Here is a 27,939-nt window from a genome sequence, read left to right on the forward strand (position 1 = left end):
CATTGAAAGAGGAAGTAAGGGGTGCCCGGGTGGCTCAGTTGGTTAAGTGTCAGCCTTTGGCTCAGATCATGATCTCTTGGTTCATGATTTTGAGCCCCGTGTCGGGCTCTGTGCTGACAGCTCAGAGTCTGGAGTCTGCTTCAGATACTGTGTCTCCCTCTCTCTCTGTCCCTCCTCCACTTGCACTGTGTCTCTCAAAAATAAATTTTGTTTTTCCAAAAATGAATAAACGTTAAAAAAAAAAAAGAAAAAGAAAGAGCAAGTGAGTGAAAATACGTACTTGTATAGCTCCAGATAAACTCTACAATAGCACTAAATTGCAGGGTCTGTGTGTATTCCTTTCCTGAAGTATTGCCTTTGGAGTTGCCAAATTTGTATAACCAAGTGAATTTCATTGAAAAAAAAATAACCATATTACAGGCATTTTCAACACTACATTTTTAATTGAGTATTTTATTAGATTTGGCTGTCTCTACTATTAGAGTTGAAGAGTTAATCAAATAGAGACACTGCTGAGAGGATTCAATCCTGAAAATTTTGCTTCTTTCAGTACTTTAGTTTTTAGTCTTATTCTTGAAAACATAAAAAATATGAGAATATTCCCCTCCCCCATATTTAAATTCAGTAGACAGTTTTAAAATGTGATGACAGAAGAATAGGGAAAGGCAAGGGAAGTAAAAGACCTTCCGTGAGGCTGAGACAGGAAAATATTTCAGAATCGAACACCTGTGTCAAACAATCAAACATTTGTCCACTGGGTGCCACTGTCTTCCTTACCAGGCTATGCCACTGAGTGATTACAAAAACAGAAGTTGTCATTAGTATTCAAGACAATGATGTGTGTGTGTGTGGGGGGGGGCGGGGGTGGCTATTTTCTCCTATATCCAAGTATGCCTGTTAAAACTTCTTTTAAATATCATTAATTTAGGACTTGTCATAAGGATAGTGGAAAATACTAGCCGGCTTTCACTGGTAGTCCAAATTATTTTTGTCAGTCCTATGGCTGAATATTGGCCAGACAGGCTGGTCTGGTGGCCCAGAAACAGGTTGAGGAAGCAGAGGTAATGGAGAGGACAAAGATTTGTGCTGGAACCAAGGAGTGGAAGCTCATGGTATTGTTAACTAATAGATCCTGCCTTTGAGAAAAGGGTAAATTTCACCGTTAGCCAAAGTGTTACCTCCTGGCTTTGCCTCTTAGAGAAGAACATAGAATTTACTGAGAATGGAAAGTATAAATGCCTAGGGCTTCATCTACACGAAAGCATCTTTTGGTCCTGTGCCTCAGTTTACTTATAGTGAAACTTTCTAAGGTCCCTTCCAGCAGAGTTTCTACTGGTTCACTATGAAGAAGAAACCTACAAACAGTGACAAAATAAGAAGATTGTGTCCACTTCCTCTGTGACATCACACAGTAAACAGAATTCCTTGTTGGTTTCCCTCTAGCTAACAATTTTTCTTTATTTCTCTGCAGTCATGTCTCTGTTATAAAAATAAAAGCAATATGAGATCAGGTTAATCGGCGATTAAGATTTATAATCTGAGCTAATTACAGCTGTAAGAAGTTTGCAGCAACTCAGTTGGCCAGAGTGAGAAAGGGGCATGAGAATCAAACTTTTGTCCTAGGTAATACAGTAAATAACTCATCATTACCAAGTTTTGCTGAAGAAAATACTTGATTATATTTCCAGTAGGTTGAGATCAGTGGGAGGAAATGCCTGGAAATTAGGTAGTAGATAAAGAACCAAGAGGACCAAGTAGAAGCAAGGGAAAGTGTTAGGGACTAGAGACAAAGGAGTAAAAATGCTTCTGGAGGACCATAAAAAGCAGTTTTTGCATGTGTGCTGGTTTCTATCAGCAGTGCAGATGGGAGGGATGAAAAAAGGGGCTTGGGTGGGCTGTAATTTGTGACCACACATAAACAAATAGATCCCACAACTTTTGTGCTGAGATCCAACTGTTTCCTGTGCAAAGGAAATGTCAGGAAAAGCCACAGTTTCACAATGGAACCCAGATCCAGAGGTCTCCCAGTGCAGAGCGACTCGGCAGGGCAGTTCCTGAGACACTTCCTCAGGCAACAGTTTTGGCCCATGTCTCTCCCATTCATCAGCAGCTTCTAGTTCCCAGCTCCTAGCAGCAGACCCAGAAGAGCCCAGGCTCCACTACTTGCTAGATTAATGACCTTGGGCAATTTATATAATCTCTCTGAGTCGCAGCTATCTTATCTAAAAGGGGGTAAACAAACTGGTATCATAGGGCACTTGTGAAGAGGAAATGAGACAAGTGTATCTGGCTCTTAGTAGTTTCCCAATAAAGATTCATTTATCTCCACTTTTAGTGGCCATAACAAAACTATATAGGGGCTCCTGGGTGGCTCAGTTGGTTAAGCCTCCTCTAACTCTTGACTCCTGATTTTGGTTCAGGTGATGATCTCTCTCCTTTTCCCTCCGCACCTCCCCACTACCTCTCAAAAGAAAACAAAACTGGGTGGTTCTCCGTGTCACATGTCATGGGCTAACGTGTGTGTGTGTGTGTGTGTGTGTGTGTGTGCGCGCGTGTGTGTAAGGAGCTTCTTTTTTTGCTGGTGTGTCTCAAAAAGTTCGAAAGACACCCAAGTTGCAACATAGCAGTTCTTCAGCATTCACCCTCTTAGAGTCTCTCAAGCAGGAAACCTCCCCTCCCACCCCAGTTCCCTTGTCCTAGCTTGGCTCTCTCAGGAACGAGCTTTCTCTTCCACTCTTTTCAAGGTATTCTTGTGGTAAAGGGACTTTAGTCCTTTAACCTTTTCCATCCTTTCTGCTTCATCTCTTGGGTCTTTGATTTCCGCCCATTCTCTGATTTTGCTCAGAGTGGGAGCTGAATGGGCAGTGGTGGTATGTGGTCATTGCAGGGTTTTATGGGGAAACTGAGGAATGGGGGAAATCTGTGATCATTCCTTCACCAGGGAGGTGAACCCACTAACAACTACATAGTCAGAATTAGCTTCATGTGTCTTAGGGATACCATACCTAGAAAATAGTGGTTGCATATGAAGTGTGCCATACACTCTAGCTAGTAAAGAGATGTGATTTGATGCAAGAGCTAGGAGGCTCATGACCTGAGCCAAAATCAGGAATTAGAAACTCAACTGACTCTGCTACCCAGGCACCCCATCATGGTTCCTATTCGTAAGAACATATGGTCATAAGCCAAAACCGTTTAAAAGACGTTTCCTGGGGTGCCTCAGTTGGTTGAGCATCTGACTCTTGATGTGGGCTCAGGTCACAACCCCAGGTTTGTGGGATCCAGCCCCAAGTTGGGCTCTGCACTGAGTGTGAGCGGGCTTAAGATTGTCTCTCTCTCTCTCTCTGCCTCTCTTCCCCACTTGCACACACACACACACATACACACACACACACACACACTCTCTCTCTCTCTCTAAAAAATAAAAAAAAAATTAGAAAATAAAAGAAGTTTCCTATTCAAGCAGCACTGAACAAAAACTTATCTCAGTTCCCAAACTGGAACCTGGAGAGCTCTAACCAATTGCTGGGCACTACCCCCCAGAGTTTCTGATTCAGTAGATCTGGGGTGGGGCCAAGGATTTTCCTTTTTACAAATTCCCACTCTCAGTTGAAGTTCCAGGCCTCATCCAAATCTGTAGGCAAAGGGTTCTCTTCATCCCTGTCCCATGTCCCAGCAGCAAAGAAACTGATTTAATCAATTAGGATTAATCTTGGGTACATAAAACAAACAACCCCCCAAAAGAGTGGCTTAAACAAGACTCATAGAATATACGTCTAGACACAAGCAGCCCAGGACAGGCCTGGTAGCTTCACAACCCTCAAAAGCCTGGGCTTAGTCTCTTCATGCATTCACAAACATGGCTTCCAACATCCAAGATGTACTTGCAGAGGCAGCCATTCTATACACAGGTCAGGCAATACGAAGAAGGAAAAAGCAAATGCAAAATAGGGCAGACAAGTGCCACCTGTGCAACCCCTTTTAAGAACTTTTCTCAAAAACTCAGTTAAAAAATTCTTATATCCCTAACCACTGCTATTTACCTGGGGGCTAAGAAATATGAATATTTAGCTAGGTGCATTGCCACCCTAGGAGTATGAGGATTCTTTTACTAAGAATGGGAGTATTGGAGATTAGGCTGGCAAATGGAGATCTCTGCCTTGCTCATCCAACCCCTTAACCATTCTGTTGCACATAGTGCTTTGTCCTGGTAACTTCAATGTTCTACATCTGGATATCAGGTTTTCCAGCGCCGTTTGTTGAAGAGCTGATTCTTTCTCCTCTGAGTGGCCTTGATAGCCTTGTCAAAATCAATTGTTCATAGATGTATGAGTCTGTAGACTCTCAGTTCTGTTCCACTGCTCTGTACCTCTGTGACTTTCAACAGGGACTCTCTGGTTGGAAACCCCAGGTAAATTTTTGAGTGGAAACTTAGATTCGGTCTTCTGGGTACTTTACCAAGATACTTTCTTATTGTGAGAAGGTAGTGGACCTCTCTTATTTATGCAATAGCTGGAGATAGAATGAATCGTCTAAGTGATCCTTCACCTTAAGCATTTAGTATAGCAAGCAGGCAAGCAAAGACAAAAGACTAGTATGTTTCACTCTAATAACCCAAAATAATTCATCATTTTATACCTAAGACTCTAAAATAAACTCCCATTATTTGCTTCTTAGTATTCAATCTATATTTTCTTTAACTTTGGGAATAGAAAAAGAATAGGGATCTTCAGCAAGTTTTTAGAGGCTAGATATGTGTTTGAATGGCTAAAAGTGATTCAATACATACTGAGACTGCTCTCCCAAAATGTTCTGGTTCTTTTTTCATTGTTGAAATGCAACAGTAGATCACTTGATGTCAAGTTTATTTGAAATAAGTAATGTGCCCTTGGTAGGAGTATTCATTTCTGCAAATGCTCAGAAATTGTGCTTGATGTGCCAATCTGAAATCATGAGTTTTTGTGAATGAGTTTTTGTTTTCCAATCTATTTAGAAGTCTACTTTAATGCCATAAAGTCACAAGCAGTCTGTTTAACCTGGAATGGGTTTCTTTACACCATGAAACCTAGTTACTGGAAATTTCATTTAACACTTTGCTTCTGGTTGATTTTACAGCAGAATTCCCTCTTAACACACGACCACATTCCCTCTTACTGAAGCAGATGCCAATTCCCCCCCACCGCCCGCTTATTGGATTGTTGGGCATTAAGTGAGAGCTTCAGAGAATGTAAGGGAAAAAAATATGAGCTGGTGAAGAGATGTGTTGTTTTGAATAGAGTCAGGCACAATGAAAAATGGGCTTCTGTTACTATTGTTGTTACAGGAGGGACACATGGACTGCTGGCCTGTTACATAACTAAAGACTTCCTTTTGCTTATAAATGTCAAGATCAAATAGAGGTCAGTTTTAAATAGCTGACCGGGCACTAATAAATGTGACTTTCTTGTCTAAGAAAAAGCAAAATGCCTTATCCCTTATGAGTCATGACTCCGCTGATAAGAACAGGTGTTTTTTGTGTGGACATTTTCTTTATAAGGTTTCGCAGAGATGGTAAACTTTTACTTTCCTTAATCTTTATAAGAAAATTAGTAAATCAGGTATATGATTTTGGTAAATTATTCATTTAATGTTTACTAAGCCTGTACTGTGAGCAAAGCATTCTTCTAGGTACTCCTATGTATGTTAGCCAAAGGCCCTGGAAAGTCTTATCCCCATTTTGCAAATGACGAAAGCTCTTTTGTGGGACTGCAGTCCCTTATCTGCTCTTTCTATACATTTCTTCCTTGGTGACTTGCCCTAAAGCACACAATGTGCCAAGAAGAGCCACCTCCTCATCATTAGTCCTGATCTTCTTCATGATCCCAGACCTGACTATCCAACTGCCTACTGCATAGTGCCATCCAAGTTCTCATTCAACTCAAAATCTACTGTTAATTAGCTTCCTGCTTCAAATTTGTTCCTTCTCTCAAATTTGTTCCTCCTTGTCCCTAAGCTGGGACAGGTGCCCCCAGCCACCCTGTGGTTCATATTAGAAATCTAGACAGCTTTGATTCTTTCCTTTTCCTCATTCCACACATCCAGTCAACTGCTAAGCATTATGAATGATGCCTCTCAAATAGTTCTTGAATACATCTTCTTTTCTCTCTCTCTCCCATCATCGTCCTGGTTTAGGCCACCAACTGCAGAAACTTTCCTTATGGTCCTTGTTTCATTATGGTCCTCAGTACCACACCCAGAGGGAAGATTCCACAACGCATATTTCTCCTTGGCTTAAATCTTAAATTAGTCCCCTTACACCATCAAGGGCAAATCTATATTCCTTAACAGATCCTTCCATCATTAGTAGTCAGATACCCCCTACTTGTTTCTCCAGTTTAATCTTACACCACTCCCTGCATACCACGTTTGATTCCTCGTACATGCCATATTCTCCCTTACTTTTCTCATTTAAGAAGAAACAAAAGGCTTTGTTCCTCAGAGCCAAGTTTTATTTAATATATTCTTTTCCCTCTGCTTCTACCTATAATTGCTCCCGCTACTTCCTCTTACCCTCTTTCCCATTATCCACAAAATCCCAACAAACTCCTATTTTAAGATCTTCAATTAGATGCTCCTTCCTCAAAAATGCTTTTCTTCTTCCTTCAAGTTTGGATTAGATGTCCTTCATAGGTTCTTTCATAGTCCATCACCCACTTCCCCACCACCACCAATTATAATTACCTTACTTTACCATATGCCTCATGGAAGAAGTCCCGACAGTGACTTCCCTGAAGTCTCAAATCAAGTTACAATCCATCCACTTTATCTCTCTGATGTCAAAGCTCATGCCCTTCCCAATATAGCAATTTGAGTTGACTGATAGGCAATGGGGAACCTTTAAATAGGACATATTCATATTTGCACTTAAAAATTCTGAGGGTACTCATAAGGACAAATTTGTGAGGAGACCAGAGCCAGGCACATCGGTGTGTAGCTCTTAAAAAAATTCAATTTGGAAATGGTAAGTGCCCATCAGTGGTGAAGAGAAGATAGACTCAAGAAATACTTAAGAGTTGGATTTAGTGATTAACTAATGGAAAAGTAGTACCCAAGACAAATCTCAAGCTTTAGGTGACTGGGTGATCAACCGTTACCCCAACTACCTTAATATTTGAATCATTAAATATTAAAGGTGATTCATTTCCTTTGGAAGGGTCTATGTAAGCTCAATTTGCCCCACGTATGTTCTGGATTCTTCTCAAAGCTTTGTAATTTGGATTTCCTCACTTAGGTCTTATGAATGTTGTAGTCCTTTAATATTACATCAGACCCTTGATCTATGTCTTTGAAATAGGTTTTTCTTCTCATTTGTCAGTTCCTGGGGTTTTAAGGTGAAAATATCAGATGGCCATGTGGTTTGTGTATGAAGATCTTATTTATTAACCTCAGGAACAGTTTAACGTTTAAACTTCAAGTTGTATAAATGCAAGTCTCTTGCCATCATTGAATGGATGTATAGTCACAGGGCAGTTCTGGACATTCCTTAGAGGATGTTCGAAGTCAAAACTATGAGCATAATAATACTAACAGATTATTGGCATTTTCCATTACCATTCTTTAACAACTAGATGTTTCCCAGATGTTACAAGAAAAGATTGAACGCAGAGCAGGTATGTGAAACCAGCTGCCCTGTATTAAACTAAACATTGAGGAGGTCAGGGAAGAAAGGGAAACTCCTGAGAGAAACTCAATAATGGCAGAATGCATTTCCCCAAGCCAGAGAGCAGAGTCAACTCTGAGTCCGACCAGCAGGGGGAGTCTGAGCTCTGTTCCATGAAAGAACTCTAAGAATGTGCTGGAACTTGGACAGACTGGGGGTATCCTAGGAACGAGTCAGTCCTAGGCCACTACAGCTGTTGACTTTAATTTCTCAGAACCTGATATTATTGTTTTTTGACTTTTACATCCAAACATTTGACCTTTATACCCAAGTCAATGATTAATTGCCTCACTTTTTCCCATGTCTCATTTCTCTCTGATATTCTTATCCATTCATAAGACCCAGAGAGTTTTTTTGGAGATTAAAGAAATCTTAGGAATCTCTGTGCCTGCAACCCTAACTTTATATTTCAATTATTGATTGATCTTTGGTAAATATTTCTATTTTCACTCAGAGCTTAAACTTTCCTCTATTATTCAGAGTTTCTTTCCCCCCAAAACTTGGGGGTGTTAAAGGTTGAATTATGTCCCCTCCAGATTCAACTGTTGAAGTTCTAACTCCCAGTACCTCAGAACATGACCTTATTTGAAAGTAGCGTTGTTGCAGATGTAATTTGTTAAGATGAGAACATAGTGGAGTAAGATGGGCCCCGAATCCAATATGCCTGGTATCTTTATAAAAAGTAGAAATTTAGACACAGACATACCGGCAGAAAGTCACAGGAAGACAAAGGCGGAGACCAGGGTGATGCATCTACAAGCCAAGGAATACCAATGATTGCTAGCAAATCACCAGCAACTGAAGGAGAGGTGTACAAGAAGTTCCTCGGAAGGTTCCTTAGAAGGAACCAACCCTACTGACTTTTTAATCTTGGGCTTCTAGCCTCTAGAAATCTGAGATAATAAATTTATGATGTTTAAGCCACACAGTTTGTGGTACTCTTTTACAACAACCCTAGCAAATTTATATAGGGGTAACTATGCTTCTAAATTATAGGCCTTGGCAGATCTATTTTAAGATGTGCATGAACCTAGAAATGGCTGGAAATAGATTTTTAAAGGCAGAAATATTAATAAATGTAAAAGTCTGTTTTGTACAGGATGGAGGTAGGATGAGGAATGTGTTGTTTGTTTTCAGCTATAAAACTGAAACGAGACAAAACCAGTTTTGTGAACTAAGTGTATCTTCAGACATAGGGGTTCCTGCCCATTCCACAGGTAGAAGAGGTAATTTATAAAGTGCTTACATCTGTTATTTATTGCCAAAGAATTTCATAGTTTTTAGTACTAGTCCAAGTCAGCTTACAGAGCATTTAGCACAAGGAAGCCTTTGTTTTTAAATGAAATCACTCCTCTCTCTGTAGTATGAGCTCTGCAAGATTTGTTGAGACTCAGTTTGTTTTTGAATGACCCTGGAAACCTATCTTGCAGTATTATTTGCTGTGTGTCTGTGTGTGGGTTGTGTAGGAGATCTAGGAAAAAAGACAATGAGAAGAGATAAAGATGAGAATTCAAATTAATTAATGGGGTGGTTTCCATAATTGCACTCATTGATGGATTGGGTGGATGATGAGAGAAAGGGAAGTCTGGAATATATTTGTGGCTTACACATATAGATGGGTGATTCAAGACAGAAGTCTGGGGAACATATAAAATATGTGGACTTCATTTTGAATACATTAATTTTTAGATGCCTAGTGTACATTCAGGTGCCAATATTAAGTAGGTTGTTGGATATAGATATACTTTAGCTTGAAGCTAAGTGGTTGTATGTAAAAAAAAGGGGGGGGGGAGTAACCAACATGTTTAAACTATGGCACCTAGGGGTGCCTGGGTGGCTCAGTTGCTTGGTCAGTTAAGCAGCCAACTTTGGCTCAGATCTTGATCTTGTGGTTCGTGAGTTTGAGCCCCACGTCGGGCTCTGTGCTTACTGTGCAGAGCCTGGCGCCTGCTTTGGATTCTGTGTCTCCTCTCTCTCATCCCTCCCCCACTTGCACTCTGTCTCTCTCATAAATAAACATTAAAAATATTAAACTATGGCACCTAATGGCTAGTGTTTAAACCATAGCATCCAATGAGATCAGCTGGAGAATGAGCATAGATAAAGGAGGGAGTTGGGCCCAACACCAAACTCTTAGGTTGCAATATTTAAAGAATTGAAAGGAAAAAAAAATGTTGCCAAGGAAACTGAGAATCAGGAAGAAATCCAGAGAATCATGTCCTGGAAACAGAAAGAGGAGAGTGTTTCAAGAAGTACTTAGATGGAGTACTAAGATGTGTAATATTTTACTGGGAGATTGAATGAGATGGCTAGAAATCTGTGCATTATGTTTGGTAAAATGAGGATCTAGGCAATCTGGACAAGATCAGTGTCAATAGCATAGTGGAGGGCAGAAGGCAATTTAAAAAGAGATTAGGAAAGAAATGTAATTCAGAGTAGTCTTCTTCCCAGCCCCTGGGGAAATTTTTTCCCTGTAGTTTGAGACAGAGAGAAAAAGAAAGAAAAAGAAGGCACGCCAAGGATGGTGAAGTGAGAGAATTCTGAGAATCTAACGTAAGACTCAAGAAGTGCCTCTACTTTCTAGTTAAAAAACCAATTAGTTCTCTTTTTAAGCCAATTTGCATTGGGTTTCTGTAACATAACCAAAAAGGTTCTGACAAATACAGGAATTTGGTGACATATTCGAAACACACACTCAGTACCACTCCCCACCAAAGCAACATCCTTTAGATGTTTTCTTGATTGTGGTCACGGAAGAAAAGGACAATGAACATTCCCAGGGGTCAGAAGCAGACACAAACATATCAGAAACGTTCACTCACTGCACGGCCAGGACAGGCCTTGTTACCTCTAGCCAGTACAAGGTGGTGTTTGCAGTGGCCAGTGACAACTGGACGTCGTTTCTCCTTTTCCATTTTTTTAAAAAGGAGAATTATATTGTAAATACCCTGTTTTTAGGCAGGGTATGTTTTTTATTTAATCTTTAGGTATCATATTATGATGTGTCTCATCTGCATGCGATTGAGGGAAAAATGCACATAATTTGGAGATCTAAATGTGGAACAAATTAAGTAACTTGAAATGACTCTGGGTTATCTCCTTTTGGTGGAAAGGTGAGTGCATTTTAGGACTCATGTAGAACAGATGCATCATATTATGCAGGTACATTCTGGGAAATGCATATGCTTCTGAGCATAATGGTATAATTGTGCTCACTTAACACCTACAGCATGGACTCTAACTGGCCTCTGTTTTTATGTCTACCTTTTCTGGAGAAATGTTTTTCCTGGCTCCAATCTTATAATAATTCTGTGGTTGTCAATCATAGTATTCTTACCTACAGGAAATGATCATTAAGCACATGACCTACATTCTAATCAATTATGGCACTCCATTTTCCTGGCCATAAAGACTGACCCAGGGGAGGTCACATGAACTAAGATGGGCTAAACAGAGTCCTTTTTCAGTCTGTTACTAGAGGAAAAATTGTCTTACTATTGAGGTCATGAACCTGGAAGGCTTTAGGTAACATTTCTTCCCACTGTGTGAAGAAAGATTGTCTGCACTGGGAAATAATGAGACCAACATAAAGGCACAGCACCAAGATACAGAGGTAAAAAGAGACAGAGTATGATTACCTCATCTGAGTTTGTGGATCTAGTTGTGAGTGAAACAAAAATCTACTTCTGTGTCCCCAGTTATATAAGCCAATAGTTTTTTTTTCCTTACAAAAATCGTTGGAATATTCTAAGAAAGTGACAACAGGGTAGGTAGGCAACTATTTTAAGAAAAGTCATTATTTTAAGCTATCAATGGACATCTTTTGTTCACGAGAATTACTATTAACATGTTTATATGCTAAAAAGGATCGACCAGAAAGGGTGAGATAGCTAATGCAGAAATGAATTGGGGGGGGGGGGGTTGCGCAGTTCAGAAATTACAGGGGTCAAGGCTTTGTGATCTAGAAGATGTGCTTCAAAGCCAAGTGAAAGGGCTGGGCTTTGACAAAAGACTATCTTCTCCATTTGTTTAATAAGGATGCTTTTCCCAGTTAAAGTCTTATAATAAGGCCAGCGCAGAAGAGCTGTGCAGAACATGAGTTTATGTGCAAAACATAGGTTTTGAGGTAGAACAGTTCCAAATTGGTTAATTCAGTGGCTCAAGAAAGTCACCAAGAACAGGGGTACTACCCTTTGCTCCATCATCCTCAGTGTTAACTGTGTCCTAATTCAAGAATTAAATGCAGTTAAAAGATACTGAAAAAAAGAGACATACTTCCTCCCATGGGTCTTTAAAAAAATCTGGTAAAATCCTTTTCCTGGGGCTCCAAGGGCCTCTCCTGGATGGCAGGCTCATGTTTAAAATAATCTTTCATACCTGGGAATGAGACCAACATGGCTGGTTTAGTTTAATTGTGATTCATTCCCTGGAGCTGGACAAGGCCAAGCTTCCCTAAACACATGGCTGCTAGCTAATCCAAATTGGGTGCCTGGTAGCAGGGGATAAATGGGTAAACAACTGTCGGGAAACAGATTAGCAGTGCCTGCTGCAGTAAGGTTCATAGAGTAAGGCTGGTGGGAAGGTGAGGAAGTAGCCATCTGGCAGCTTCTAGTTCTTCAGTAAATTATTGATGAGGTAGCCATTCGGGGTGAGGGGGGAGAGTGGAATTTTGAAGAGAGAGAAAGTAAGAAACGATATTTGAGGAAAGCATAGAGAATCATACTATCTCGGAAAAGAGGAAAGAAAATTTACTAAAAGAAAAATGGAATGATATTTTGATTTCAGGGGAGGGGTACTCAACACCGAGGTTTATGTTCACTACTTTAAAATGAAAACGGTCAATCCAATTTTATTAATTTTTTTCTAATAGCATTCAAGGAAATGACATAATGCTAATAATTTTCTTGACCACTGAGAGCTAACTAGAAAGTCATTTTATTTTGTGAAAATCAGATAACATACAATTAACCGTTTTGAAGGATGCAATTCAGTGGCATTTAACAGATTCACAATATTGTGCAAACACTACCTCTCTCAAGTCTCAACACTTTTTCTTCACCCCAGAACACTATGTACCTTTTAAATAACTGCTCCCCACAAACCCTCATCCTATCCCCTAACAACCATAAATTTCCTTTCTGTCTCTAAGGATATGTCTCTAAGGATATGGATATTCTTGATATTTTGTATGAAAAGGATCATACAGTAGGTGACCTTTTGTGTCTGGCCTCTCTCATCTAGCCTAATGCTTGTGCAGTTCATCCAAGGTATAGCAAGTATCAGTACCTCATTTCTTTTATGACTGAATAATATTCGTTATATGTCTACAACCCAGTTTCTCTATTCCTTCTTCTGTTAATGGACATTTGGTTTCCATCATTAAACTAGTATGAATGATGTTGCTGTAAGCATTTGTATACAAGTTTATGGGTAGATGGATGCTCCCACTTCTCTCAGGTGCGTATCTAGGAGTGTAATTGTTAGGTCATATTGGTAATTCTCTAACTTTTTGGTAAACCACCAAACTGGTTCCCACCACAGCTGTACTATTTTATGTTCCCAAAAGCAATGTACAAGGTCCCTGTTTCCCCACGTCCTCACCAGTACATTCCATTTTCCATTTTTTAAATTATAGCCATCACAGTGGCTTTGAAGGGGAATCTCATTGCAGTTTTGACTTGCATTGAACAATGCCATGCTCTTGAACTTTTTCCTTTTCTTTCTTTTCTTTTCTTTTCTTTTTTGGAATTAGGAAACATTTCCATGTTTTCCCACACAATTATTAACCAAAATTACAAAAGCAGATTTATAAAGTCACATATCAATAACAAAAAAGGAAGGAAATGAAACGTATGACATCTTGAAAAGTTCCACTGGGCTAAAACTCTACAGGTGACCTGTGGTTGCACAACAAGCTATATTCATTCCTGCATTTTCTCAATAAGTTCTTCCTTATATTTGTTAGAATGATTCACTCTCTTGTTCATCAGTTGAGATTTCCCACTCTTTCTTGACTCAGTTTTGCTAACTTGTGTCTTTTTAAGAATTTTCCCATTTCATCTAGATAATCTAATTTGTTGGCATCCAACTGTTCACAGTACGTTCTCCTAAACTTTTAAATTTCTGTAAGGTTGGTAGAGATGTCCCTACTTTTACTTCTCTTTTTAGTTATTTTTGCCTTTTCTCTCTTTTTAAAAAAGTCAATATAGGTAAAGATTTGTCACCTTTGTGGATCATTTCCAAGAACGAACTTTTGGTTTCATCAATTCTATTATTTTTCAATTCTCTGTTTTGTTTATCTCTTCTTAGTCTTTATCATTTGCTCCTTCTACTGGCTTTGGGTTTGGTCTGCTCTTTTTCTTTCAGGTGTGAAGTTAATTTGGTGATTGGATGTGTTTTTTGTTTTGTTTTGTTTTAATGCAGCTGTTTTCAGCTATACATTTCCCTCTGGTACTGACTTTGCTGCATCCCCCAAGTTTTGGTGTGTTGTGCTTTTCTTTTCATTGGTCTCTAAGTATTTTCTAATTCGTCTTTTGATTTCTTCTTTGACCTGTTTATTCTTTAAGAATGTGTTGTTTATTTCCTTTCATTTTCAAGGTTTCCAGTTTTCCTCTTGTTAGTGATTTCTACCTTCATTCCATTCTAGTTGGAGAAGGTACTTTGTATAATTTGAATCCTTTTAAATGTACTGTGAATTATTTTATGGTCTAAATGTGGTCTATCCCAGAGAATGTTCCATTTGCACTTGGGAAGAATGTGTATTCTGCTGTTGCTGGGTGAATTCTCGTGTATATGTCTATTAGGTCTACTTAGATTGTAGTGTTGTTCAATTTGATTTCCTTAGATCTTCTGTCTAGACATTCTATCCATTATTAAAAGTGGGGTAGTGAAGTCTTGAACTACTCTATTACTATTTATTGCTAATATTTTCCCTTAAATTTTGTTAATGTTTTTTTCATATATTTGGGAGATCTGCTGTTTGGTGAATGTATGTATGTAATTTTGATTAAGTGGCACTTACCAATATACAATACCCTTCATGCATTTGGTAATAATTTTGATTCAGCATTTATTTTGTCTGCCACCCCAGCTCTCTTCTGGCTACTATCTGCATGGAATATCTTTTTTCATCCTTTCACTTAGAACCTATTTGTTTCTTCAAGTCTGAAGTTAGTCTCTTGTAAGCACTGTATAGATGGATCATGTTTATTATCCATTCCACAAATCTCTTTTAATTGGTGGGTCTAACCCATTTACTTTTATTTTTTTTTTTTCAATATATGAAGTTTATTGTCAGATTGGTTTCCATACAACACCCAGTGCTCCTCCCAAAAGGTGCCCTCCTCAATACCCATCAGCCACCCTCCCCTCCCTCCCACCCCCCATCAACCCTCAGTTTGTTCTCAGTTTTTAACAGTCTCTTATGCTTTGGCTCTCTCCCACTCTAACCTCTTTTTTTTTTTCCTTCCCCTCCCCTATGGGTTTCTGTTAAGTTTCTCAGGATCCACATAAGAGTGAAACCATATGGTATCTGTCTTTCTCTGTATGACTTATGTCACTTAGCATCACACTCTCCAGTTCCATCCATGTTGCTACAAAGGGCCATATTTCATTCTTTCTCATTGCCACGTAGTACTCCATTGTGTATATAAACCACAATTTCTTTATCCATTCATCAGTTGATGGACATTTAGGCTCTTTCCATAATTTGGCTATTGTTGAGAGTGCTGCTATAAACATTGGGGTACAAGTGCCCCTAGGCATCAGTACTCCTGTATCCCTTGTAACCCATTTACTTTTAAAGTACTACTGATAATGAAGGATGCACTTCTGCCACTTTACTATTTGTTTTCTATAAATCTTACTTCTTTCTTACTCTTAATTACTCCAATGATGCCTTCTTCTGTGTTTGATTTTTCCTAGTATATCATTTTTTTGGTTGTTGTTTTTTGTTTTTAAATGTTCATTTTTGAGACAGTGTAAGTAGGGGAGGTGGGGGGGAACAGAGGATCCAAAGCATGCTCTGCACTGAAGGCCGTGTGCCCAATGCCGGGCTTGAACTCATGAACTGCGAGATCATGACCTGAAATGAAGTCGTACACTCAACTGACTGAGCCACCCGGATGCCCCCCTTTTATACCATTTTGATTCACTTTATTTTGTATCTTTTTAATTTATTTGCTCCTATAATGTGTATGTTAATGTGCCTGGTAGTAGCCCACAGGTCCCTTAGATCTGTTCATTTATCTTCCTACTTTTCTTTTCCTGCTCCACAGACTGGGAAATTTCAGTTGGTCTACCTTCAAGTTTATTGATTCTATCATCTGCCTCTTCTATCTCCTGTTAAACTCTTCTAGAGAATTTTGCATTTTAACTATTTTTCTTTTCAACTTCAGAATTTCTAATTAGTTTCTTTTTATAATTTCTATCCCTTTTATTCATATCTTCTATCTGCTCATACATCACTCTTCTGATTTTCTTTACTTTTTCTCCTCATTTTTTCTTTCAGCTGTTTGAGCATATTTAACACAGTTAATTTAAAATATTTGACCAGGGGCACCTGGGTGGCTCAGTTTGTTGAGGGTCCGACTTCAGCTCATGTCATGATCTCGCAGACTATGGATTCCAGCCCCATGTTGGGTTCTGTGCTGACAGTTTAGCGCCTGGAGCCTATTTGGGATCCTGTCTCTCCCTCTCTCTCTATCCTTCCCCCACTCATGCTCTGTCTCTCTCTCAAAAAATAAAATAAACATTAAAAAGATTAAAATATTTGTCCAGTAAGTCCAAAATTTCAATGTCTGAGTTTCTTCAGGTACAGTTTTAATCATTTTTAAATAAATGCACCATACTTAACTATGTGAGGTTTGTAATTTTTCATTGAGAACTAGACAAGTATTGTAATGTGGTAACTCTAGAAATCAGATTCTCCACCCACTCCTCTCTAAGAATTGCCATTGTTGCTTGTTGAAGACTGCAGTTGTATGTTTACTTAGTTTTCCTAATTAATTTTCCAAAGATTATATTTCTTTTGACATGTGGTCACCAAAGTCTCCTGTGCCATTATCTCTGCAGTTAGCCAGTGACCTGACAGAGATTTCTTTCAATGCCAGTCTCTTTCTTCCTCCAGTATTTTCCTGGATGCAGGTGTCCTACTAGACTCCAGAGTTCTGAACTGATTGGCTCTGACAGTTCTTGCCAGCTTAGTAGTTATTTACATGGAAGGATCACCCTGCCATCTTCTGTGAAGTCCAAGTCATTTTGCTTTAACCACAATCTTGAATACAATTCTAAAATATATCAGTACCCTTTCTTGACTCCATCAGTAAACTGTACAATGGATAAAATTTTACCTTTCTTTCACTTTTAGCTATATTACAATACTTTTATAATGATTTTTTATTTAACTTTGGGGTAAATATTGAAAGTTGAATTTTTTTTTAGTGGATTTACACGCCTTGAAGATATGACGTGGAAGTTGCTTCTTTGTTTTACCTAATTCTGAAGACAAATGTTGTTGTTCATACATTTTAAGTCATTTCTTCCCTCCAAACTTTTTGACACTATTGGTAGAAGAGAAGGGGATCTGCTTGACAAAAAGAGTCAGAGGTAGAAAATGAGCCTTCCAGCATCCTGTGAACCTATGTTCCAGCAAAAGTGGCTAACTAGGGGGCACCTGGATGGTTCAATCGGTTGGACGTCCGACTTCAGCCCAGGTCATGATCTCACGGTTCATGGATTCAAGCCCCACGTCGGGCTCTGGGCTGACAGCTCAGAGCCTGGAGGATGCTTTGAATTCTGTGTCTCCCTCTCTGTTTGCCCCTTCCCTACTCACACTCTGTCTCTCTCTGTCACTCAAAAATAAATAAACACTGAAAAAAAATTTTTTTAAAAAGTGGCTAGTTAGGATATATGAAGATTAGTCATTTCAAGAACAGATGTCCAGTATTTCTAATCTCTTTTTGTGAGTAGATACTAAGTTGGGCTAAACTTTTTTTCTATCCGTCCCCAAACAAGGTTTTACTCTATAAAACCAAGCCATTCTTATGAAAAAAGAAAAAAAAGAAAAAAAAACAAGAAGAAGAAGCAATGACCAAGGTCCCCAGAGTTTTAAAATTCAATTATGGTATTTTTCAGGCTAACTTGGATTTCCTTTTACTTTGATGCCTTTTTTTTCATCTCATAATTTGAATTTGGATTTAGACAGCATTCTTAAAGCCTTCCTGAATTGAAAATTAGATATTAAAAAGTCCTAAAACATCCATCAAAACAATGGAGTGAAAAAAATGGCAACTAACATCTTGTGACTTAGCAATAGAGCACAATCTTTCAGACGGTGCTAAAATAGAATAATAAAAAAAAAAAACTCTGATGTATAATTTTCATTTTATTTTATTTTCTTCTCATCTCTTTTCTCTTCTACCCTTTTGGATTATGAGTCCTCTTTGATGGGTTATTTGCAAAGGGGACTCAGTATCACCTTATGCAAATAAATAGTTTCATCATTGTAAAATAGAATGCAACAAGAAATTACTAGATCTTGCCCCTAATGTATCCATATATGGAAGAAAGAATACGATCCCTGTATCAGGCTGCTGTGAGGTGATGATACATACATATGAGAATTAAGTTTATAAAATTAATAAGTGGAATGATCTTAGCAAAGATTGCTCCGGACCAGTTTGAGTGTGTCTTGTATGTTTTGACAGAATTCTCCATTCCTCCTTCTGGGGAATTTACAGTCCAGTTTGAACACATATGACTGGAGAAATACTCTGTAAAAACATAGCAACATAGCATATAAAATCCCATTATGGGTACCAAGGTCCTAGTGTCCGTGAGTTGTAGAATTGAGACTAACACATAGATCCCTGACTCCAAGTCAAGATTTCTTAGAGGAAAGCTAAGCCTGAGGTAAATATATCTGAATCAAAGGGATATTGAGACAAAGACCTTTTATAAGAGGGCAAGAAAGAGATGGGGTTGATGTCTATATAAAAAGGAAGCAAGATGTTAGGACAGAATTCTTGAGTTTTAGGAAAAAAAGACAAAAATTTTCTTTCAGGTAAATAGGTAAACATGTGAGTAATAATGCTGAAGGCCGTGTAGTTATTGGAGGGAAAAACCACAGGCCTCATCTTTATAGGCAGCCTTAGAATTAGGGTTGGAAATAATGTAAGACCCAGAGTTGGAGGCAGGCCATTGAAGATCCAAAACCAACCTCTTCTTATTAGCTATGGGCAAGCTAATTCACTCCTAAAAGCATCTAGTTTCTTATTCTTTAAAATGGTTATAATTAATAAAAAATATAAACCAAACTCCTTATAGAGTTTTGAGCATTGGACTAAGGTAGCTTGTGTACAGACAGCACCCAGAATGAGTGGTATGGTGTAACTACCAAGTAAATGTTAATTACTGCTGTTTTTCCATAGAATTTACTTATTTGTGGTCAAGAGCATGGGGCTTTGGAATGTGACAGTATATCAGTAGAATGCTTATGGTAGTAAGTAACAGAAAATTCAATTTCTAGATAATAAGGAAACTTATTAGCTCACTATGTGTGAGTCCAAGGTAGGATGTGCTTCAAGATTTGTTGATACAGTATTTCAATAATGTTGGTCACTCTTCCATTCAGAGTGTAGCTTCAATTATATACGGGTTTCCTGGATGTTTGTAGGATGGCTACATCAGCATTCATATCTGGTAGGTGAGAGAGAATGCTTCCCCAAATCATCAAAATTCCTGCTGAGCAGTACGACTGGATCACATATCCGCATTTATTAACTGTGGCCAAAGAAAAGCCAGACTCTGATTGTTTAAGACTTTGATTCTTGAACCAATCAGCAGAAAACAGGATGGGATTTTCATGATTCTCAGGTCCCACTTCGAGAGCTGGGGTCAAATGTGGGCTTTAGGGAATCAGACCCAGTGTCCACTAGTGAAAACCTGGGTTGTAACACATAACTCGCTATGTGCTTGGGCAAGTTACACAACTTTACTAAACTTAGTGAATTCCTTTATCTGAAAAAGGGGAATGAAGATTAATTCAGATACACAAATAATAATGAAAACAAAAGGTTCTACAGAAGGCTTGGTGTATAGTAAATACCCAGTAAATTGTTAGGGTCATTACTATTATTCAACTACATACTTTCATATTACATAATAGTTTTAAAATTCTCTGCCTTTCTGGGTAAAGTGTAAGCTTTTTGAGCATATAAGCAATGTCACTCTCATTTTTTACCTTTGAAGGCTTACTTTTAATAAATGCCCAACATATTTCTATAACAAATGAGTGAATAAATGAGTGTTGAATGAATGAATAAAAGCTTGAAAATAATAGAAGGCAGATATAAAAGAAAGACAACCAGATGGGAACTGGATGAGTTATAAGTCAGGTAGAATATGGGAACAAAATTGACCAATCTGAGAAAGACTGTATTTGAGAGAAAGAAAATGCCAGATGTAGAGAGGTCTTTTCCCTAAACACTAGAGTGGCTGTAGGAAGTGAACCGAATACAGTTTGAGTTTAGGGTAACCAGCTCAAAGGTGCTGTGATGTCTTCAGACACTGTGTTTTACAGTTTGATAAATATTTGAATAAGACTTTTATCAATACTGTAATCTAGAGGAGGTAGAAGAAATAATAATAATAATAATAATAATAATAATAATAATAGCTACTAAGTACAGGAAATATTTCAAGCATTATTCTACATAAACTCATATAATCCTCAAAACAAACCTGTGAGTTAAGTACTATTCTTTTCATCCCCGTTCCCATTTACAGATTGGAAAATCAAGCCCGTAGAAACTGAGAAACTTGCCTCAATCACATAGTGTTTAGCCATTACACTCTGTACTGTGTAATAAAATAGAAGGGTGCCTGGAACAACCAGGCTACATCTCCAAGCTATCATGTACTCGGTTGAAATTTGTCACTGTCCATGAGGAGCCCAACAGGTCTCCAAGGTCACTGAGAGCTGAGAGGCACAGCCAACAGTTCATGACATATGTGTTCCCTCTGGCTCTCACATTGTGCTTTTATAATCTCCAGAACATAACAGAATGGCTGCGAAGCACCAACTAAACAAATAATTGCAAGTGAATGATTGTGTGGATCAATGCCACTTTATATATGATGTTCCCACTTTATTTCCGTGATGGAGCAACTTCTTTAGGCTTCCCCATTTGGTAAATTATCTTTAAAAACTTACTGCGCTTTTCAAGATGAGATAGCATGCTTCACAAGAATTTTTGGAATAGTATGGAAGAGATACTTAAAGGTAATTCATGCCTCCAAGGACACACTGGGAACTGGAATGAATACAAGGTGTGTGTCCCTTTCCAGAGACTCTCAGAATTGTTGCTGAGCTGTAGAAAAAATGCACAATAAGCTGTCTGAATGAAAGGAAATGCTAGTCCAGGGGCTCTCCAAGGGAATTCAAGAATGAGACACTATCAAACTCCCCTTTCCTCAAGAGGAATCTACAAACAGTAAAACAAAGCTCATCATCCTTAGACATTTTCTAGTGATGGTTTAGCCTAGATCTACCTCCAATCAGATCTTAAAAACAGTACAGATTTCACATGTAAAAACAAAGTACATTCTTGAAACATAAAAGGGTGAGCATTGAGGTTGCTGCATTAGAAATCTCTCTGCCTGTTGTAATTATGTAGTCACATCTCTTGCCCAGAAAGATCTTTCTTACTAAATATAAAGTCAACATTATTTCATTTTCTCTCTATACTAATCTTTTTCAGCTATGAGGAATATTCCAGAAGCCATTTTCATGTTTGATAGATATTGGTGGCAGGTAATTCATGTATCAATTAGACTTGTGAAAGGAGCTTTAGAAAAATCACTGTACTTACATGCCCTTACAAGAAATGTCTTTAGCTTGCAGCCTCGGAAGGAACAAAATCAAAACTGCTTGAGCAAGTTTGCTGGCTGGAGGAAAAACTAGGGGCTCTGGATCATAAGGAAGACGGTGGTGAGCCCTACGAAAAAATGGTTCTTGCAAAAGACCAGGTAGGTTGGAGAAGAAAAAAATAATGTCTATCTCAAAAAGTTACCTAAACTTCTATGAAATGACAATTCTGCAGTCATTTCCGGCTAGGTTGGAAATGCAAATTTCAGTTCAAGATGGTAAATAATATTTGTGTCGGCTAAATAGAACTACTCCCTGATGAATATTCACGTATAATAATTAATTTTGTTAGTAGCATCTTAAAAGTTTGTTTGATATGTATCCTTTGAATCATATTATATGAATACGCTATTTATTTTGTAAGTGGTATTAACGATGCAAATGTCTCCTCATTAAAAAAAAAATATTTCAATGTTTATTTATTTTTGAGAGACAGAGAGAGACAGAGAGTGAGCGGGGAGAGGCAGAGAGAGGGAGACACAGAACCCAAAGCAGGCTCCAGGCTCCTAGTGCTCAGCACTGAGCCTGACAGGGGGCTCGAACCCACAAACAGGAAATCATGACCTGAGCCAAAGTCGGACGCTTAACTGACTGAGCCACCCAGGTGCCCCCAAGTGTCTTCTCGTTTTTAAGGTTGAACTTAGTCAAGGAATAGTTTCTTTCAGCGTAGTAAAACGAGTGGATCAAAAATTTGGCATATGCTTTAATCAATTATTTTATAAAAAGTTATTAATCTCTGGGCATTTACATACATTTTTTTCTTGGTCAACTCAAATGGGTTTTTTTTTTAATTTTCTTTTCAACGTTTATTTATTTTTGGGACAGAGAGAGACAGAGCATGAACGGGGGAGGGGCAGAGAGAGAGGGAGACACAGAATCGGAAACAGGCTCCAGGCTCTGGGCCATCAGCCCAGAGCCCGACGCGGGGCTCGAACTCCCGGACCGCGAGATCGTGACCTGGCTGAAGTCGGACGCTTAACCGACTGCGCCACCCAGGTGCCCCCAAATGTCTCCTCGTTTTTAAGGTTGAACTTAGTCAAGGAATAGTTTCTTTCAGTGTAGTAAAATGAGTGGATCAAAAATTTGGCATATGCTTTAATCAATTATTTTATAAAAAGTTATTAATCTCTGAATCTCTGGGCATTTACATAAATTTTTTTCTTGGTCAACTCAAATGGGTTTGTAACTACCTTTGAGATATCTATCTATCTATCTATCTATCTATCTATCTATCTATCTATCTCTATATATATTCACATAAAAACATATGTATATGTTACAAAGACAGTATCAGACCCATCTGATACCATATATATATATATATATATATATATATATATATATATATATATGTATATATGTTATAAGACAGGTTGGCATTACCTTCTGTACTTCAAGGAAACATTATTTTCCTACTCATTTCCTAAGTCTTAACATATTTGTGTTCTTTGTTGGTGGGCTCTTCAATAGAATCAAAGTGAGATAGGGATGGGAGTGAGGATTTCTCAATGATAATTTCCAAAGCACCTAGCTGAGACAGTGCTGCCATTCACAGGATTTGAGAACTGGTATATATCTGAAATACTTTATATTAGACGAAGAGTGATACATTTTGTTTCTAAACGTGTCTCCTTTTCAGTGCATTGAGAAATTACAAGCTGAAGTGAAAGCTTCCCAGGAGCAACTTACAGCCCATGTAAGTGTTTTTATCTTTTTTTTTTTAATCCCTTAATTTATACCACTGTTACCCTGGGAATGAAGGGTAATTCCTCAGAAGTTAAAACCATGGTCTTCTTGCTGGTAACCAAATCACCAGGCTAAAAATCAGTATTGTTATTGCCTCTACAAAGTTGCTTTCCATAAGTAGAATTCTGATTTATGCTCAGGATAAAAATTACAAAACTTATCTCTCACATACAACCAGATGGTTTAATCAGGTACCATCAGGATAAGAGAACCAGAAACCAAGGGTAGAAAGACATGGAAACCAGGCTAGTGGAGTGAGTGAATGGAAGTGGAAATGACTGGCACATCGAATACACGCCTAGAAGAGTGCTTCTTAAACTTCAGTATGTCAAGAATTACTTAGAAAACACTTAGAAACAAATTGCCTGGACATTCTGTTTTCTGCATGCCTAGGATATGACCTGAGAATTGACAATTCTAGACGATGCCACATTCAGGTAATGCTGATGCTGCCAATTTTGGACCATATTACAAGCAGCACTGCGTTACATGTATTCATTCTGCCCAAGTCTTGTGATTTTTAGGCAAATGACCATATAAACAAATCAGGTACACAACTGTTCATTTTCCCTGCAAGTACTCCCCTGAGGGAGACTCTATGAACTCCTAGGGTATATTTCACTGATATTTTAGCCTATCTTCATGCAGAGAGCAACTAACGAACATCTGCCACAATACCCTTGTGTGTTCACACACATAAACCAGCTGTCACCCTGCCTCTTTCCTTTCCCAAGGATCTGAACAATCCCGATGCCTTACACCTTTCCTCAAAGACTCGCTCACCTTCTTTTCAGCAATCTCCTCTATTTATCTTGGGTGCTGAGAGATGACTTTTTCTTAAAGTATATTTATTTTGAGAGAGACAGAGAGAGTAGAAGTGAGGATGGGGCAGAGAGAGAGGGAGAGAGAAAATCCCAAGCAGGGTCCTCAGGGGTCAGTGCACAGAACCTGTCACTGGGCTCCAACTCACGAACTGTGAGATCACGATCTGAGCTGAAATCAAGAGTCAGATGCTTAACAGACTGAGTCACCCAGGCGTCCCAGGGGGGATGACTTCTTGATCAAGAACATTGGCCAGCCAGGGGCGCCTGGGTGGTTCAGTCGGTTAAGCTTCTGACTTTGGCTCAGGTCATGATCTCATGGTTCATGGGTTTGGACCCTGCATTGGGCTCTGTGCTGACAGCTCAGACCCTGGAGTCTCCTTTGGATTCTGTGTCTCCCTCTCTCTCTGCCCCTGCCCCACTCACACTCTGTCTCTCTCTTTCCCAAAAATAAATAAACATTAAAAAAATAAAAAAACAATGGCCAGTCATGTTAAATGGCCAATTGGAACAACAAACTTTTCAGACCCATGTGAGACCTGAGGGGCTACAGTCCAGAAGTCCTGCAGAAAAAGACTGCAAAATAACAAATTCTGGTCACCATCCCTTTGAAATTTGAAATGAGCTAATCAGGATAAAATCACGGTAAATGCCTTTTTTTTTTTTTTCTGGGATAGACAAAAGCTAATCTGCTTTTAGCTCTGACCTCAGAATGTCTTTCGGCCTTGTATGTCAACTGACCAATAGTGAAAATGATTAAAGCCTTTATTTGTGACATGGTGACATATTCAAACACAAGTATATCTCATTAGCTCAGTGTTCTGTTGCAGATGCCTCCCCCAGCTGACCCTGAGGGTGACAGATAATTACTATTGCCAGAGGATGTCTCCTCATGCCAGATTGATACCTACAGCCATTCGCCCAGGGTGGGTTGAGTTCAGAAATTTTTTAAGGAGAGCAGATTGTTCAGTAAGGTTCTGATATTAGCTTCCAGCATCTCTTCATGAAAAGCTGATTAAAGAAACAGTCACAGACGCCTTCAGGAAATTCCTGTGGTGTCTTCCTCCATTGCCTAGCTTCTGCAGATTCTATTCCTGTACCATGCTGTTCCTGGCCCAGGTTTGTCTGAACTGGGATTTCTTTCTTGTATTAGGGTATTAACATCAACAACTGAGATCTCTTCTGTGTAAGTGCTCCATGTTCAGATTTTAATAGAGCAGTGTGATCACAGAAGCTTTGCTTCAACTCATCAAGAAGATTTAAATGAAAATATTAGTTAATAGTGTTTATTGAGAGTAGATTATGTGTCTAACTGTGTGGTACATGCTTCACCTATTTTCTCTTTTAAATCTTGACACAACCCAACAAGGTGGGCATTATTTTCAGGTAATAAAACTGAATATTCAAGCTTAGATCACTTGTCACACATGTCAATTCTGAAACCCATGCTTTTGCTATTACAGTTTGCTGTCTTTCCAAATTATGTTCTCCACATGCCATTTCACATATCAAATGGTGTTTATAGAGGTTCTTTCTGCAATCTTCCTTCTCTCTCCATTCACTCTGAGTGATTCATCAGTTCATAATGCTTCAACTCTCACTTCCATGCAAATAAACAACCCCCACCACCCCCATCAAATTCTTTCTATCTTGATCATCCCCTAATTACACCTCCTTAGTGCTGTAATGAGCATTTCTTAAGACAGTGTTCCTGAAAATAACATTCCAAATGATGTTAAGAGGTATTCTGGAAAATAAATGGGAGAGACATTGGAAATGAAGTTAAATTAGAAGGGTTTTAGTGGCTGTAAGACTTACCAGTGTATAATCAATCTTAGTATGTTGTTTTCCAATGACCATAAATGCTGTTTTAATCACACAAGTTTGGAGACTGCTAGCATATTGCATCAAATTAAAGCACTGTGCTTGCTAAATATGACTTGAATATCTTGCTGACACCCTAGGCTCAGCATATACAAAGTCAAATTTATCATCTTCTAATCCTATCTCTTAAATGTGCCCCTCTTTTTGGAAACCTGGTCACTGCAAATAATATTGCACAACTGTAATTTATTCTAGATCCAAACTACCAAACAGTATTAAAATCCTACCTTTCTCTGTCTTCATTCCACATTAAGTTAGTCGTCAGGCTGTGAGTATGTTTCTAAAAGTTATCTCACTTTTGTGTCTGCTCTGCCATCATACTGCCTTATCTCTAACTCTTCACGATCATCTTATATCTTACTGCTACTGACCCCACATTATTAACATATTCGAGTTCAGGACCTCCCACTGTTCCTCACCACAACCCAAATCACCACATAGCCCTCTTGCTTTCACACCATCAAGTTCTGTTTGCAGAGGAGAGAAAGGATAAAATCCATGTGTGAGTCTGCGGGGTGGGGGCAGAAAACCAAACAGAGCCAAAGAGTAACACTGAAAGGGAGGATGAAACCTTTTGGCGTACCAGTGAAGAGAACAGGGAGTGAAGGATCAAGGTGGTAGAATGGAACTCTGTAGATGGGGAAGAGTCCTTCTGGAATAGGACACTGGAAGTTTCTTGCAAGTTTTAATATTGAGAATACAGTATTATTAATAGTAAGAATATATTATTCAAGTATGAACTTGAATTGATTGCCCTGTTCGGGAGTCATGTGTAAAGTGTGGAATGTCTGTTCAGACCGTACCTCCTAAACGTAACACTACTGTAGGATATGATCGTGTAGTAGTCCACTGGCTTCCCTGCCTCTACTCTGAAAGAGGTTTCCAAAGGACCATCCCTACCCCCTCGTCTCCCTCTTTCTTTCCCCAACCTCTCTCTGCCTCCCACTGAATAAGCCAATAAAATGACACTGCTGTCTCTCTTTACACATCCCATGTCAGTTGGTGCCCTGTGAGTTTGCTCTCTGTGTTGTCTTGGTTTTGGACTATCCTTCCCTCTGCTCTTTATCCAAATAATTCTTACCTTCTTGCAAGACTGATATCAGGGATTAAGCTCTCCCTTAGCCCCCAGAAAACCTTCTCTGGGTTCTGACAGCCTCTTGTATATACATCTATTTTAGCTCAAAATACTACTTTTTATTGACATTATCTGTTGGTATTTCTGTCTCCTACTAGACTTGAAGGTCACTGAGGTAACCATCAAGAATGGTTCTCTGCATCCATTATCTCAAGTAGAGGGCCAGGCACATTGCAGCCACTCAATACATTTGCTAAAGTGAATTGAATTTTTCTCTAATCATGTAATTTCCCCTATTCCAAAGCCTAGAGTAAGACAATGGTCACCCATTACTCCAGAACAAAGTCCATCCTCCTGACCGTGGCATTTATCACACTGAAAATGAGAGCGTGTCCCCTTTTCCTTCCTGCTCTGTATCACACATCTATGACTCCCAGGAATGCCCATGCATTCCTGCCCTAGGGGTTCTGCTCATGGTTTCTCTCTGCCTGGAATGTCTGTCCCCACCAACAATTTTAATGAAGAATGACAGATTTTCCCCATTTTTCATCAAAATTTTTCCTTTCAGGAAGTTTCTCCTGACCATCAAACCAGAAGTAATCTCCCTTTCTTTGGCACTTTCACAGCACATCTCTACACTTCTTTTTTGTTACTTGTCACACTATGGCCCACAAGAGAATAGAGTGATGAGCTAGCTCTTCCCCAAGACTGTGAGCTCCTGGAGAACAGGGAGCAAGTCTGTTTATCTTTATGCTTTGCATAGTGTCTGGTTCAATGCCTTGTTCAT

At 38.9% G+C, this 27,939-nt stretch overlaps 1 protein-coding gene across 1 annotated transcript in view; it reads left to right on the plus strand.

Annotated features, from left to right (window-relative positions):
* Nucleotides 1-27,939, plus strand: part of CCDC192 (coiled-coil domain containing 192) — a 209,152-nt gene that overhangs the window by 37,586 nt on the left and 143,627 nt on the right. Inside the window, exons 4-5 of the mRNA XM_027076781.2 lie at nucleotides 21,596-21,727; nucleotides 23,266-23,322. Coding sequence (XP_026932582.1) covers nucleotides 21,596-21,727; nucleotides 23,266-23,322 — 189 coding nt within the window. The remainder of the gene's footprint in view (nucleotides 1-21,595; nucleotides 21,728-23,265; nucleotides 23,323-27,939) is intronic.

The sequence above is a fragment of the Acinonyx jubatus genome, chromosome A1 (assembly GCF_027475565.1).
Source record: "Acinonyx jubatus isolate Ajub_Pintada_27869175 chromosome A1, VMU_Ajub_asm_v1.0, whole genome shotgun sequence".
NCBI lineage: Eukaryota > Metazoa > Chordata > Mammalia > Carnivora > Felidae > Acinonyx > Acinonyx jubatus.